At 57.4% G+C, this 15670-nt stretch overlaps 6 protein-coding genes across 6 annotated transcripts; 2 read left to right on the top strand and 4 right to left on the bottom strand.

Annotated features, from left to right (window-relative positions):
• Positions 1-7: 7 nt before the first annotated feature.
• On the bottom strand, positions 8-767 carry CHGG_04234 (uncharacterized protein; the record flags this gene model as incomplete). Its single annotated transcript, XM_001223447.1, has 2 exons — positions 8-365; positions 469-767. The coding sequence occupies 2 exons, from the start codon at positions 765-767 to the stop codon at positions 8-10; spliced, it is 657 nt and encodes a 218-aa protein (XP_001223448.1).
• A 1237-nt stretch (positions 768-2004) lies between these two features.
• Positions 2005-2880, bottom strand: CHGG_04233 (uncharacterized protein; the record flags this gene model as incomplete). Its single annotated transcript, XM_001223446.1, has 2 exons — positions 2005-2581; positions 2651-2880. The coding sequence occupies 2 exons, from the start codon at positions 2878-2880 to the stop codon at positions 2005-2007; spliced, it is 807 nt and encodes a 268-aa protein (XP_001223447.1).
• Positions 2881-3368: 488 nt separating this feature from the next.
• Positions 3369-6039, bottom strand: CHGG_04232 (uncharacterized protein; the record flags this gene model as incomplete). The annotated part of the gene is made up of 9 exons (XM_001223445.1): positions 3369-3665; positions 3763-3934; positions 4000-4106; positions 4179-4281; positions 4343-4659; positions 4722-4766; positions 4840-5087; positions 5279-5538; positions 5969-6039. The coding sequence occupies 9 exons, from the start codon at positions 6037-6039 to the stop codon at positions 3369-3371; spliced, it is 1620 nt and encodes a 539-aa protein (XP_001223446.1).
• Positions 6040-6684: 645 nt separating this feature from the next.
• Positions 6685-8088, top strand: CHGG_04231 (uncharacterized protein; the record flags this gene model as incomplete). The annotated part of the gene is made up of 2 exons (XM_001223444.1): positions 6685-6919; positions 7283-8088. 2 exons carry the CDS (start codon positions 6685-6687, stop codon positions 8086-8088), a joined length of 1041 nt encoding a protein of 346 aa, XP_001223445.1.
• An 818-nt stretch (positions 8089-8906) lies between these two features.
• CHGG_04230 (uncharacterized protein) lies at positions 8907-9793 on the bottom strand (the record flags this gene model as incomplete). The annotated part of the gene is made up of 3 exons (XM_001223443.1): positions 8907-9250; positions 9362-9488; positions 9554-9793. The coding sequence occupies 3 exons, from the start codon at positions 9791-9793 to the stop codon at positions 8907-8909; spliced, it is 711 nt and encodes a 236-aa protein (XP_001223444.1).
• A 503-nt stretch (positions 9794-10296) lies between these two features.
• CHGG_04229 (uncharacterized protein) lies at positions 10297-15641 on the top strand (the record flags this gene model as incomplete). The annotated part of the gene is made up of 5 exons (XM_001223442.1): positions 10297-10700; positions 10844-11210; positions 11267-11846; positions 11900-13101; positions 13164-15641. The coding sequence occupies 5 exons, from the start codon at positions 10297-10299 to the stop codon at positions 15639-15641; spliced, it is 5031 nt and encodes a 1676-aa protein (XP_001223443.1).
• Between the last annotated feature and the right edge of the window lie 29 nt (positions 15642-15670).

Below are 15670 nucleotides of genomic sequence, written 5' to 3'. Positions count from 1 at the left end.
GAGTTCATCATATACGGGCGAGGAGGGCGTTTGCACTGGCTGGGAGAAAGTACGACGGCGTGGCTTGTGTCATGGGAGTGTCTTCGTAGAGTCGTATGGGTGTGTCCGATTCTGGACCCCACGAGTGCCCTGTCGTCTCAGTTACCGTCGCTCCATTGACCGTGTATCCTTGGCCGCCGCCCGCCTGGAACCCCCTAAAAGCGCCCTTCGTACAGAACTCCCAAACCTTGCCAACCATGTCTTCTATCGTTTGTAAGCTGAATAGGCTCCAGGCTGCCGAGCTCGGCGCGTTCGATGTGCGATCGAGTGGTATTTGCGTCGATGGGGACTCGGCTTCGGGTATTGCTTTCGGGCCCAATGCTCTCCTGTAGTCGACGTCCGAGTAAACGCTGTTTGTCCAATGCGCCATCCGCTGCGCCGATCGCTGGCCCCGCCGGGGTAGTGCTAATTTCTCCTGCCATCGTGTACCTGGACTCCCGGCCTTTTTCTTCCTCCCGGCCGTCGAAGGCGCCCTCCATGTTCATATGCCAATCTAGCGGTGTCGACTCCCTCGTCCTCGCTCGTTTCCGCTTTGCTGTCCCGGTATGTGGTGCAGTCGGCATGGAGATGTCGGAGAGCAAACTTCCGGTCGATTTCGCGAGATTGTAGCTCGATGCTGTCGGGGACGGAGGCGGGCGGAAGACATTCGCGTGTAGCGGCTGGCCGGGGGTCGTCGATGTGTCGAAGTGGAATGCCCCAGGGGGGTGGAATTGCGGCGGGAACGACATGGCGACGGAACTGAGCCTGATGTGATGTATGTCCCTATTGCACGCCCAATTCAATTCCAACGGCCAATGCGTGCAACCCAAGTGTAGCCAGCAGGGCTGCGCGCAGGTCAGAGCTGGGCTGCGTGGCAGATCTGAACGGACGGAGCTCCCGTGCTCCTGTAGCCGCCGCTATGGGAAACCCGGAATATCGCTCACTTGTCAGGCGCCGGTGCTCTTGTAGGTTCGTTTCCCTTGTTGTGATTTCGCAGCTGGGGATTCCGGCTCGATCCGGGAGGAGCGCGTGATCGCGGCGGGCGGGGTGTTGGACAAGCTGTCGGGGAAGAGCAACAGAGCTGCTCGGGGCAACCAACCAGAGCGGGGCCAGCGTCGGCTTCGACCGGTGCGGTGCAGCTTTAACTTTAAAATCACCAGCCGCCCGCCTCGTCCCGTTGATGGCGGCGCCCGGTAAGCAGTCGACCGAGCAGCTTGTTTTCCGTCTCCGTAGAATTCGCAGGTTCTCGTGCAAAATTGGAGCCCGATGGAGCGTGCCTACACTTTCGTCGGATGGGTGATTGGGTTCCAGGGATCCCGGGCCTGACGGCTTCGTACGCAAAAGTCCAACGTTCTCAACTTGTGAGCACGCGAATCAATTGCAATCTTCTCCCCCAGTTCATGCAGACAACAAGACACGAAGCGAGCAAGTCGCGGTCAGTGGATGCTGCTGTGTGTGGAGTTCCGCCAAGTCTTGTGGTCGGATCTGTCAAAAGGGGATCTGCTTTTGGCAAACGGTCTGGGCTTTCTTGGAAGGACCGTGCCATGACCGAGCGGCCGAGCTGGTTCACTCCCGCCTTGTCGCTGTCAATTATTTCCACGTGGTTTCCGTAGTGAAGGTAGCAACGGGATGGATGTCATGGATACGACGGGAGGCCAACTAGGTCTCGAGCTTTATTACCTATTTCCCGGTGATACCAGTGACAGGACCCTCGGTTGAGGGTGTCCGCCATTCCCGCAACCAATTCAACCATTTACCAGTCCAAAACTCCATCCACCCCAGATGCATCCCGAAGCTCGATTCCTCGCGCCCCTCTACAGGTATTGCAAACATCTCTTTCGCTCGAAAACCGTCTAAAACCTCGCGGTACCCCGTGTAGTCTTAAATGCAATGCAAATGCCAAATTCCAGGTGAACATCCCTCTACGGATGCCCTTCCTCCTCGCGAGCTTAAGCCATGCCAGAATTGACCGGAAATGCGGCTCCCCTACTCCTTGCTGTAGTATGCATCCTGCTTCGCCTTGTGCGCGGCTGCAAGACCACCACCGACCCCGCTTCCGCCATCAACATGAGCCTGCCCCGCCCAGAAGTCGTCGCGCTCTTTCATGATCTCCTCCGCCCAAGCCTTAACCTCCTCGAGCACGATCTTTGTCTTGACATAGGTAAACTCGCCCAGATCCAGCCTCCCCTTGCCGCGCTTCTCATACTCGATCATCTGCAGGAGGAGCTCCATCTTGTCGATGTCGTGGACGTAGAGGCTGTCAAGCGTCTTGGAATCCTCGTATTCCTGCCAGATGGCCCGAATCTCGGACCCGACGTTCCCGCCGTCCACCTTGCCGAGCAGCCCCTGCGTGATGTAATCCATGGTCGTCGCCTCGCGCCGGCTCTTCTCGGGCTTCGCCACGTTGTCGACGGGGGTGATGTCGCCGACGATCGACTCGGCCATGTCGTGGATCAGGCACATCTTCATGCACTTGGCCAGGTCGAGCTTGGCAGCAAGGGCCGGGGGCGCCAGCATGCTCATCATCGACATCCGGTACATGTGGTCGGAAATGGACTCGCCCCTTGCACGCGGCGGTGCTTGTTAGCAAAGAGCGAGGCAAAGCAGGCGGGAGCACGGCTGGGGCACCTACCGGTCAATCCCGAATCTCCGCCATCCCTCCCGCTTGGTGGTCTTGAGGCGCTCGAGGAGGTGGAAGTACTCAACCGGCGAGCTTGTTCCCTCGACAGGCTTGCCCGTAGGAATGGTCTCAACCACTTTTTCCACTGTCCATGGCTCGGTAATCGTTGGGTTCGGGTTCAGCACAATGCCAACATCCACCAGGGCTTCGCCGTTCTCGGTTGGCTGTGCGCTTGGCGGCATGGTCGCTGGCCTGTGGTGACTGAAGGTGGAAGGCGGAGGAGGGCTTCTAATGTACGTCGGCGGTAGACAAGGTAGGTACCTGAGTTATAGTGAATGGTAAGGGTTGGTCTTATCTTACGGCGGGGAGGAAAGCGCGAAGCAAACAGCAGTCACAAAATTGCCCTCCTCAAGTCAGGCACCTTGGGCCACTTCCAGGTTTCTTTCATCGAAAAAGCCCAACAACATGAAATCGGGGATGGACCTTGATGCCCCACCCCACCTGCCCGATGGGGCCTGAGTGGGCGATGGGGCCTGGCCCGCAGCGCAGGGCTGAAAACGACAACACGACCTCGCTGAGTGATTCTCGCAACACAAACACATCACAAGCAACACTGGAGTCCATCATGTAATTAATCACTACCAACCGGAATCACGGTCCGAGACACTCCTTCCCACCCACTCCCCCCCCAACACCACAGAAGTGTGGCCAGGACGCGCGCTTACCAATTCTACATATGGAAATACTCCTCCTCCTTGTCCTCCTCCCCGTCAACAAATATCTTGAAGCCGACTGTCTTCCCCTTCTCTCCCTTCTTCCCCACCTCCAACTTGAGCTGCGCGCCCCGCTCCAAAATCTCAGGCTTCTTGCAGATGATTGTGAAACGCTTGATTCCCACCTTGATCGTTTTCAGGGCCACCACCGCTGTCAATGGGGTAGAGATGGCGTAGATGGTGAGGCGGCATTCGTCCTGCTCTTCCCTGAAAGCGCGCGGGCGCAGGACAACGGTGGCGGGCAATTCACCACCCTGGTGCAGTCAGTGATCGGTCCCGGAAAGCGAGGGCGTATGTCCGGTCGGGCGCAAAGCTAACCACGTGGCACAGGAAGGACAATGAGAAACGCACCTTGGAAACGAAGAAGCCGATTTCATTCTGGGGGGTCGTGCCATCCCAGGCGCCGTAGCTCTTAGGTGAGACGAAGGACTTGATGTACATCGGGGGCGTACGGGGCATGCCGATCCCGCCGCCAAATGTCGTAACGCAGGCGATGGCGGCACCGTTCTTCACCGCGAACCGTCTGCTCCATGGTGGTATCAGTCTTCATGTCGCCCATGCATGAGTGGGTTGCAACGCTTGACTTACCCTTTCTGGTCTGCAAACTCGATGTGGGGGCCGAGACCATCGAGTTGGCGCATCATCTCAGACTGGAGGAACGTGTTGCATCCGAAACCGCCGACAACAAGGATCATCTATATCCACGGAGTGAGGAATTAGCACTTGTGATGGACGGTTAGACGAGATTGCGGGAGTTGGGAACGTACAGCAGGTTCCTTGCCAGTCTTTTCCTTGACCGCGCTCGTTTGCTTCTTGGTGAGTTCGACGATGCCTTTGGTGATCTCCCGTAACTCCGTAACAATTTTGCCGCTGATGTGATTAAGTTAGCAGAATGCCACCACGAGTCTCAAAGGCAGAGGGCTAAGCTAACCCAGTGAGGTTCACAGATAGAAGAGTTCCGTCGGAGAGGTCAACTTTGAACTCGTGGGTCATGTCGTCCCATGCGGCGGCAGTCATCAGCTGCGTCAGCTTCCACAGCTCCTCGGCTTGAGCTTCGATCTTCTCCTTGTCATTCTCCAGTATGGTGGTACCGTGAGCGCGTTGAGCTTCCCGTTGAGCTTCCTCCTCCACGAGGGAGTATAGGGCGCGGCGCATGAACAGGTCCCCAAGAAGTCGGCCTTCTCCAGCGACGCATTCTTGGACATTGAGGACCGGCGTGAGTTTGCTGATTTTGTAGGAGATGAAGTCCTATTTGTGGTTAGGACATTGAACAAGAAGGCGCCGAGGAACAGGCGAGGAGCTAAACTTACCACGGTGCCTCCGCCGAGATCAGCAACGACGATGGTTTGGCCTTCCTGTCACATGAAAAAAGCGCGTCAGTTCTGTCTATTCCGGTACTGTGCGGCGGGTCAAAGCGAGACTGCAAACCTTTAGCTTGTGCTCCTTGACCATGTCAGGAACGAGGGCCAGTGCCGCCGCCTCGGGCTCGTCGATAAACTTCCAAGAGGCCACCTCCCCGTCCACATGGGTCATTTTGGACTCTTCGATGGCTCTAGTCATCTGAGTGATTGTTTCCTCGACCCACACGGCTGGGCTGCCGAACATGAAGCAGAAATCGACGTCCTCAGCGGCAATCCGGCGGGTTCGCGCCTGCTCATCCAAAACCCGTTTCGCGTCTGCCCACAAGCACTTCAGGTACTCGGCGACAATGTCATCCCCCCCTTCCCCTTGTCGGTCATTTCGTCCATAATCTGTCGGACAAATTTGATCGAATCCGGGCGCTCGTTGCACCCGGACCGTGTGAGGTCATGGATGTGGACAAGTGAAAGCTTAAACAGCTCCCAGGCCGGCGTCCCCTCCTCGATACCGGTGCCCCATTTGCTAAGGCGGCCGTCGTCATCATCGTCATTGTTATCGTCATCGTCCTTGCGTATGGCCAGGGTAGAGGGCTGCAACTCCTCACTTGCCAGCTGTAGTTGTATCGAACGCGGCGGTTGATTTGAGACCTCCCCGGGCCCCAGTAAGTAGTACGAGACCCCGCTCGTGCTGTTCATGGAGCGCATCAGTAATGGAGCTGAGACATGACGGGGAGCATGCCCGAACATGCCGTACCGGTTGCACGGACGGCTGTGGGTAATGGGATAGGCTTACGAGACTCCAAAGTCCGCACCGATGCAGAAGCGGTAACGAGGCATGGTTATTCGGTAAAGGCGGTCGTACTATTTAGGATTGTCCTTCACGGCCGTCAAGTCGCAATTCGCAAGGCGTTAGAGTTGGAGCGCTGAAGTTGCAGGTGTGTTGGGGTTGGAGGTGTGTTGCAGTTGTAAGGTGTTGGAGTTGCAGGGTGTTGAAGTTACAGGGTGTTGAAGTTACCAGACAGGACCGAGTGTTGGAGTTGCGAAGGTAGGTATATTGAAACTGTATTGACGGTGTTGAAGTCGCAAGGTGTTGGAATTGTAAGGCGTTGGAGTTGTATGGTGTTGGAACCGTAAGGTGTTGGAGCTGGAGGATGCTGAAGTCGTTCATCAAATAAAATCATGGATGGGAATAGCTCCACCACAACCCCAGGTCCGGATCAGAAGCGGATGCAAACATGACCGCCCAGGTCAGGCCAGTGGTGGGATTCATGTTTTGGGTGGGCGAGGAGTGTTTTCACGGTGACCGGCATGGCACACGAATAAACAAACAAGCGCGGGCCCGCTCCTCCTCAAGGAAACCTTGTCCGTAGGCTGGACTTCATGGTTGGATGTTGAGCGGCGGGCCCAGTCGGCGGCGAGGAGCCGCGTCCGCGTGTCCTATTGCATAGGTACCTAGGTACCTTACTTGTGTATATAGGTACCTACCCAGGTAGGTAGGTTACCTGCATAAGGGGCCGCTCTTGATCTACCTTTGGTACATGGGTACCTATGCATGTAGGCAGAATCTGAGGGGGCTGTCCCAAGCCATGCTACCGCACCCATCGCTTTCAGCCTGCCGGAAACGGCGATGCCCTGCGTCCCCCCCACCCCCTCTGCCACTGTGCGGAAAAGGAGACGCCCCCTTTGTCCCAGTTGTCCACGGTTCTTTGGGGTCCACGAGACCAAGCGAAAGAGATCTGCCGCAGCTCTTCTCCCCTCTCTTCTGCTCTATGCGCATGTCTATATTTCCGATTCCTGCCCCCTTTACTTGGAGCCGTTACTCGTTCCTCCGTTTCTTCATTGTATTGCGCGTGACTGCTCCCGTCTCTGCAAGAAGCCCCAGCCGCCGGACAACCAACATATCCCGCCGGCGACAATGCCTCGAAAGCGTGCGACAATGCCTCAGAAGCGTGCAAAGCCCGAAACACCCACACCAGAGAAGCCAGATCAAACGGCACCTCTGAGCGAGGAGATTTCTCACGATGACCACCGCTCTCTCACCAACAGAAACTGCCCTTCCATGTGTTGCCGGAAGGGCGATGACTGGGCAGCTCATTGCGCAGCGCTGGAGAATTACGAGAACGGGCCCAGCGCGGTTCTAATGAACAAAGGTTACTGGGTGCCCATGTGAAGCTCCAGGCGCAAGTTTTACGAAAGCTGGGCCTGGCACGATGGGAGGACTTGTCTTCCGAGACGAGGAAGCGACTTGGCAGCTGGTCCCCCGTTGCGAAGAAATTGTGGGAGTCGGATTTTCTCTGTCACAATGAGGCCATGGTCCGGGCCTGGATCTGGCATTATCTCGACGACAACCTGTTTTCTTTTGGGGGAGGTGGCACCCAGGGGCAGCCGCCTCTTGCGCTTAGCTCTCCTGTCTGGGAGCATTTTCGGGCACTGCGCCGCGAGTTAATAGTGAGGCTCCCGGCACCAGACCTCTTGTATGGCGTGGTGAACGGTGCTAACCGCCTTTTGCCCAGCCCTTCGTCACGACCCCCAGGACTACGACCGCACGCTGTATCGCATTCAGTTCCACACCTGGAACCGCATTTTCGAGCATCTCCTTCGCAGAGGGCTCAAGCAAGAGGACTCAGTCAACGCGGCAGACTTGGTAGCCCATTACAAGGAATATCTTCGTCTCATCGTCCAGGATGGGGAGAAGAAGATTCCTGACGATGCTCACGATGGTAACTTCAAATACAACGGTGACATTGGCGACCTCCCTGGAGGCGCCCCGAACTACTCAATTAGGAATCTCCTCAAAACCGCCCGGGATTTAGAGTATTATCTTCATGGACTGGACCCCGGCAGCTACACCATCAGGTTCACTCCGACCGACAGCGACAAGATGTTCGACTTTCCCTTTGATAAGAATTGGATGGAGCTGAACGATCCCGTTGAAATCCCCTCCTACCCGCCAGGCAGCAAGGAACTGCCGTTGGTTGGGCTCGTCAGTGATCCCATGCTCGTCATCAGCGGTCTTGATGGTTTGGGCTACGAAAGAAACTTTACGCACCACACTTCTATGCGTGTTGTGGCCCCTTGGACCTTCGGCGGCGAGGAGGCGGCGCCGTGTGTTGACGCCGGGTACGAGAAAGGCGGGTTGCAGACTCGGGCCAAGACGAGGAGGGCCAAAGCGAGACTCAAGGAGGCCGCGGCGAAGGCGAAAGGTGCAGCAAACCCGGCAAACTCAGCGAACCCAGCAGGCCCGGCAGACGAAGCAGACAAAACAGACCCCAGCAGACAACAGCGGGATATCCCAGACCACGCGCGACGAAACTACTGATGAGGAACAGGCGGAGGATCAGACCGATCAGTCGGAGGACTAGGAACCCCCTAGGCCTGTGGGTGGTGGTAAAATCACGTCACATTCATGGTCCACAGACATGTCACCCGCAGGATGCAAGGCGGCCGCTGAGCTGGCAAGGCATGTGCTATACTGACAGGGGCCAGGACTTCGCGGCCAGCGATGAGTGTTCGATCGAGATCTCCGGCTGCTCACCCGCCGTTTGGCTAGAAAGGCCACTGGCAAGTCTGTTTTGGCTCCACTTCATTTCCCTGACTCACAACAACACTTTACGGGGTCTCGGGGTTGTCAAGAAGCCGACAACCAGGCATTCCGCCAACGGAGATGGGCCATCTATCCCGAGTTTCGGGCTCAGGGTCCTCAGGTCGGGCCGAAGTTTGGACGGGAGGCCAGTTGATGACGACGTGGATTTGTCACTGCCCCAGACTGGCGTGGCCAGAAGCAGCCAAGCAGGTACGTACATGTAGCTATCTACCATGGACGTCTGGCGTGTAAGTTTGGTGGGTGCGCTATTTTGAGGAGGACACCATCTTGGGTCAATGTTGTTGAGACCAACGTGCATTGAACCCACCTTTTGTGCAAGACCCTGTGCTGCATTCTCATCACGACTAATGCTTCAGCCAGAAACCCAGCCTTCGAATCGGATATGGAGGTTTCAGCAAGCCTGAAACTTTACCACGTACACACCATCCTCCTTACTGGCCATTTTCCGGCCCACCCAGCCGACGCATCTGGCCCTCTCCCTCCCTCCCCTCAGACCCGAGCCGCGCGCTCCCTCCACCTCTCCAACACAAACCTCACTCTCTCCTCCCGCCCCACCCACGCCAACCCCCCAACACCACATACGGCACCGCCTCAGCCTCGAGCATCCGACAAAAGGCGGCGTGAAACCCAGCCCACTCGTCCACGTCCTCGGGCATCAGGCGCACGCCGTCATCGCACAGCCAGCCCGCGGCCGCCGTGGCCGCGCCGGCCTCGCACACCACCACCAGCGACCGCCGCATCCTCGCGCGCAGGCCCGCCCACGCCGCCGTCCCCGCCAGCGCCCGTCGCGCTTCCTCCCCGCCGGCGTACCGCAGCGCGTACGCGATCGGGTCCGCCCCCGACCGGTTCCGATATGAACCACCCCGCCGGCGCGCTGCTCCTCACAGTCGCTGCCACCGCCACTGCCACTGTCACAGCCACCACCGCCGCCATCCTTTGTTCCGTCTAAGTTTGCCTCGCCCGCCCCCACCTCCGCTCCCATTCTCACCATCATCTCCGTCTCCACTTCCACCCCCGCCGTCGTGCTTGTCGTCATCGCCCTCGTCGTCCTCTCCAAAAGCGCCCGCTCCTCGGCCGCGGCCTGTGCCTCCAGGATCAGCCGCTGCAGGGCGAGGCTGCGCGCGGGAATGCGCACGTCCTGTGCCGTGAAGTGGTGGGTGGCGAGCACGGTGCGCGCTACCTCGATGATGATGGCTGGGGGTGGGGTTGATGATGGGGGGTGAGGGGGTGGGCTGGTGGTGTTGTTTTCATTGTTGTTTTCATCGTCGTTGCCATTACCGTTTTTATTGTTGTCGTCACTGTTACTGTCGTGGGGGAAGTGGGAACGGTAAAAGTGCGCGCGGAGGCTGTTGACAAGTGTCGTCTTGCCTATATACTGCGCGCCGACGATGTAGATGTTGGGTGGTGGGTTGGAGTCCATGGTGACCAAGGAGGGTGGTGTTGGGGTCGGTTGTAAAGAGTGGTGGATGGTGTTTGATTTCAATGGTAAGTTCTCCCGGAAAGATGGCTGCCGTCAATGGGTTGGATAAACGCTGAGTGGGTTAAAGTTTTAGGAATCATAGCGCTGTACCACTGCCACCAACACCAAACGGTTTCCTATTAGAGTAAGTGAGGCCTACAACGGGCGGGGAACTTCAATTGTCAATGGCACAACATCATGCATGGACAGCATGGCAATTGATCTGGACTGTTGTGTAACTTGGCACGGCGGGTATGTCTGCCTCCGCAACCCATGTCTTCCCTCGAGCCCACGGCGTTTTGGACGTGTTACCACATCTGCTTTGAAAAGCTTATTCTGACTTCGTCGTGTTCCAGTTAATTCAGAACCCCGCGCCTTTCAATTCTCAACAACAACATTGAAACTTGAAATCGACTACCCCCACTTGCACTCAGTGCCTCAACCACCTGTCCTACGCCTCAACCATGGCTCCCAACACGACCACTTCGACAAAGAAATCTAACCTCGCAAATCTCAAGCTCACATTGCAAAGCCCCATCACTTTGGATGATCGCGCCTGGAAATACCAACTTCCAAACCTTCCTCCTGCCCGAGAGCTTGACCAGAGAAGGCTCATCAAGACGGTTAGCCTGGTTACGACAAGAGGACGAAGCGAAATCGTGCTGTCTTTCGAAAAAGCAGAAGACAACCGAGCCATCAGGGGGGATCCGCTCAATAAGTTCCTTGTGGTTTCCCTCGCCGAGCTCCGATCTCCACCCCGATCACAACAGCAACCGCAGGCCCAAGGAACGACGAAGCCCGCCTCCCCCTTGCAGCCCCTGACGCCCAGAGAATGCGCCGACTATGTCCACCAGGATCCTCAGAACGGGTATCACGCTGCAGGGAGTCCATTACAACTTCTACGGCCACAGCAACAGCCAGCTCAAGTCCCGCACCTGTTTCCTCTATGCCGCCCCCAGAGACATCATCTCCCGCAGGGTCGAGTCGCTGGGCGATTTCTCAAAGATGAAGACGGTCGCGAAGAAGGCTAAGCGGATCGGCCTCTTATTCTCCACGGCCAAGGCAGCCATGGCCATCTCGCCGGAACCGAGTTGAGGATATTCCCGATATCGAGACCGCCGATTATATCTTCACCGACGGCTGCGGTCTAGTTGCTCCCAAACTGGCTCAAGAGCTAGCAAGGAGAGTTGGGATCGTCTTCAGAGACCGCCGATACACCCCTTCTGTCCTGCAAATCCGATACCGTGGCTACAAAGGAGTGGTCACCGTCGACCCAACCATGGCGGCAGACAAGAAGTATTTACTGAGGATGAGGAAGTCCATGAAAAAGTTTTCTGGGGGCGACGACCACTCGTTCTCTGTTGTTGAGCACTCAAAAGTAAGTGGCCCCAACCTGCCCCTTGCCCCTTCATCACAGCTGACACGTCACTCTAGCCATACACCTATGGCTACCTCAACGACGAAGTCATCATCCTCCTCGACGCGCTTGGTGTAGATCGCGCTGTGATCAAGCGAAAGCAGGAGGAACACTTCCGTTTTCTCGCCGACGCCACCCAAGACCCGAGGTCCGCTTTCCGCTTTCTCTGCTACGTCAACATGCCGCAGCTCGCCGAGCGGGTGTTGATGGACTCGCTAGAGTCTGTTCGACCGAGAATCCAGGCCCTTGTCAAAAACGAGTATGCCAAGATGCTCAACAAGAGGGACGAGCAGAAATGCCGGATCCTGCTACCCAAGTCGAGGCTCCTGTTTGGGGTATGTGATGCTTGGGGTGTCTTGAAGGAGGGGGAGTGCGCTGTCAAGATCACCATGGACGGGGACGGTCAGCCTGCCGCGTTGAAGGGGTGCGACGTCCTGGTCACGAGAAACCCGTGCCTTCATCCGGGCGACATGCAGAAGTTCAAAGTCGTGGAGAAACGGGAGCTGGCCCACTTGGTCGACTGTATCGTCTTCTCCTCCCAGGGTCGCAGGCCAGCGGCAGACTTGATGTCCGGGGGTGACCTGGACGGTGACACCTGTAAGTATCCCACATCCCCACACATCCACCCACCACGGTTAACTCTTCTCCAGTCTTCGTCTGCTGGGACAGCGACATTGTCCCGGCCACCCTGTCGCAACCAGCACAGTACCCTGGCGCCAAAGAACGCCTGAGGTTCGAGCCCATCACGGATGATGACCGTCTCGAGTACTTTGCCCGTTACAACAACGCATCACTGGGCCGTGTCAAGAACCTCTACCTCGACTGGGCTCGGGCGCGTGGGGCCATGGCGGAGCAATGCCAGGAGCTCAACCGGCTTTTCTCCCAATGCGTGGATGGCAACTTCATCAGGATACCCCAGAAGCTGGAGAAGGCCCCGCCGCCATCGCAGGATGCCCCGCCTTTTATTCTCGATGATATCCATGATGCTGCTAAGCAACTTATCCAACAAGCTACGACATCGAACCGCGGAAGAGCGCTGGACGACTATGACTTTGATGCTGTCGAGCTGCTCCTAAGTCGCGAGGACATCGCCGTCTCGGAGTATGAACTTCTCCGCATGACCTTGCGGTGGTGTCGCAAGAATGGGGCTCGGCTGGAGGACCTGCTTCACCTCTTTGATCTAAATGTCTTGACTAGTGAGGAGAGGGCATGGGTCCTGCAGCAACTTCCAGCCTCACAGGATATCCCGGCACTGGTACGGAATGCTGTCCGGTCTTCCAGCCTCCTCCCCGAGGCAGCTGCTTCCCGGTTCCAGCTTAACCACCACGGCGTTCAATGGAAACGCGTTTTCGATTCCTCACAAGACCGGTTAGCCACATTTCTGGACACCGCCAGCAAGACAATGGGGCTTTTTCACCGCAAGCTGCTCGTCCTGCGTGTCGATGAGCGGCTCACGCTCGCCATCTACGTCCCGCGGATCATTGAGCTTGCGCAGGACTCGCTTGTCGACGACACGGTGCGGCTGTTCGCATTCCCGCACACGCAAGGAACAGAGACCCAGAGCCGGATGTCCCTCCCCACCAAGATGACATACCAGCTGTACTGCGATGTCGGGGCCTTCCAGCTCTTTGAAGGGCAGCGGGCGAATACCTGGATCTACATCGCGAGGGGTCGGTCCGACGACAGCTCGTATCGGAACACCGAGAATGTCAGCGACCGGCGGAGACAACGCCAAGAGACTATCGACAGCGGGAAGAATTTCGACTACCGCGTCAGCATTGCGCTCAACAAGTTCAGCAGTGGCCTCCAGAGGCATGTTGGGAGGGTCAACCGGAACGGGCTATCTGCCGCGGTGAGTTCAACCTTCTCTTACCCAACAGTTAAGCCAACAACCTTGCTGACAAGCCCGTCTAGGAAATCTATGTCATCAGTAACAGAGACGTCAAGTCGATGCGGACTCTGGACCTCTGGCTGGAACACATCGAGACTGAAACGAGGCTTCCGCTGTTTGACAAGGAAATCGAGGAGTATACTGTTCCCAGCCTGGCAGGCGTTGACTGGGATTCGGAACCGGATCATATCGTTGACATTGCCCGGCGCCAAGATATGTCAGCCTTCAAGAGGCTGGAAACACCTGAGCAATTCAGGGGAACTTTTAGATGGCTCCTCGCACATTCCCAATCCCTTTTGTTACGGGCCTTCGACTACCTCCTCTCCACTATGAGGAACGGGGGCTTCGTTAATATCTCGCCGAGTGACCTTATGCCGATAATGATTGCCTTTCTCAAGTCCGCGCCGTTTCTCGCCATCAGCTTCGGTCGGATGGACGCTGTCGAGCCCGGAGACGAGCACATCGACAATTTGCAGTTGGAGGTCTGGTCGGTAGAGATCCTCCGCGGCTACATCCTGTCAGCAAACGAAGCACAGGAGCTGGTTCTCGCTCCATTGCGCTCATTCCTGTCCCGAGTTCGCGGCTTGACATTTGACAGCTTCGCCAACCTCGTTGAGCTCGCCGCATTAACTGTGCGTCAACCCGAAATTGCCGAGGACATCCTCCTCGAAGGGTTCGAACGGGAGAGCGCTCGTCTTCTCCCCGGCCGGCCCGCTCTGGTCCGCCACTTCGTCCACAATACCATCGCGATTGCCTTGGATCACGTCGGGGAGGCATCGGAGCAAGCAAAGACGAGACAAGACTTGCTGCAGTTGAAGCTCTTGCCCGAGGACCGTGACGGGTACCAGGTCGTCGAGATCATCTTCCGAATCGACTCGGTCGGCGGCACGCCTGAGAACGCGGCGCATGTACGCCTGACTGCGGCAACAGCGCCCGCCAACTCAATCCTCGCCAAACCCTACTCTATCGATGCTCTGGTCATACGCTCTGAGCAGGGCCTGGCTCAGTTCCAATGCTTTCATCCACTCCCTTCCTTCTACGAGCGGTGCCCGTGGAAGTTGGAGTATTGCGGTCCGTTCACCACAGCCAAGACCATGTTCGACGCGGTGCGCCGCTTCGCTGTCGACTTTGAGGACTGTTGCGAAGTAGCGAATCAGATTCTTTTGGGGGACGTCCCGGGGTCTCGCCCCGATCTGGATATCAACACCAAACGGGTCCTGCACGACTACCCCCACATGGAGAAATTGAATGCTAGTCAGAACGATGCAGTCCAGGCCGCGCTGAACTCACCTGTCACTTGCCTCTGGGGCCCGCCCGGGACAGGAAAGACGGAGACCATCGTCGAGATCATCCGCGCTCTCCAGATTTGCTTCGACAAACCGAGGATCCTAGTGACAGCCCCAACACATAACGCCGTAGACAACGTGCTGAGACGGTACATCGGGCGGGTGAGCGCAACGGTTCAAGCCAGCAATCCACATCTCACCCCGCTGCGCGTCTCGACTGAGATCAGAAAGGTCGCTGAAGACCTCAGGAAGTACACGTGCGACGCTATGGCGGGTCAGGAGATCCACGCCAACCGCGCGGCGATGGATCAGGCCAAGAAGAGGGTCAAGCAATGCTGCATTATCTTCACCACCTGCATCGGCGCGGGCATTGGTCTCCTCCGCCCCGAGGTTTTTGACATCGTCATCGTAGACGAAGCGTCCCAGCAGACGGAGCCAGCGTCGCTGGTCCCGCTGGTCAAAGGCTGTCAGAAAGCCATCCTAGTCGGCGACCACGTCCAACTCCGGCCGACCGTGCACCAGCACTCCCTGGCCATAGACTTTGACAAGTCTCTCTTTGAGCGGCTCTACACGGAGCAATATCAACCAACCACCACCTCCACGGTGGCAGCTGCCAACTCCTCCCCACTCGCCTCCCCGCCTTCCCTCGCCCACCTGATGCTCGACACACAATACCGCATGCACCCCTCGATCAGCGCCTTCCCCTCAGCCGAGTTCTACTCGCACCGCCTGCGAACAGGCATCCCAGCGAGCGCGCGGCCACTACTCTTTCGGGTCGGCATTTCCATGGCCAGCACGGACCCCAGGTCCCCACGGACCCGACCCTATACCCCGAAGACGACGACCACGGCACCGACAACATCGCCCGGAACGTGTTCATCGACTGCGCGGCGCGCGGAAGACCTCGGTGGAAAGTCCAAGACTAACCGTAGGGCCAAGCCGAGCTTCTGCGCGCGCGTGTGCCGCCTGCTGCTGAAACCACAACCCACTCCCACCACCACGAATCCCAACACCACCACAAAACCCAACACACCCCCAAACCCCACCTCCTTCACCCCCACTTTCCCTAACCATCGCGATCTTTATTCCATTACACCAGACAAGTGGGACCTTCCTCCGCCGCCTCCTCAGTGCCAAAAATTCTGGGGCGTCGAAGTGTCTAGCATCGACGGCTTCCAGTGGTTTTTATGTCTTTTTTTGTTGTGTTTGTTGTAGTTTTCTAGCAACGATATCGACGAGATTGA

The sequence above is a fragment of the Chaetomium globosum genome, genomic scaffold, assembly GCF_000143365.1.
Source record: "Chaetomium globosum CBS 148.51 scaffold_4 genomic scaffold, whole genome shotgun sequence".
Classification (NCBI taxonomy): Eukaryota; Fungi; Ascomycota; class Sordariomycetes; order Sordariales; family Chaetomiaceae; genus Chaetomium; species Chaetomium globosum.
Note: the sequence above shows the minus strand (reverse complement) of the source record. Positions and strands in the feature narration are given on the sequence as shown.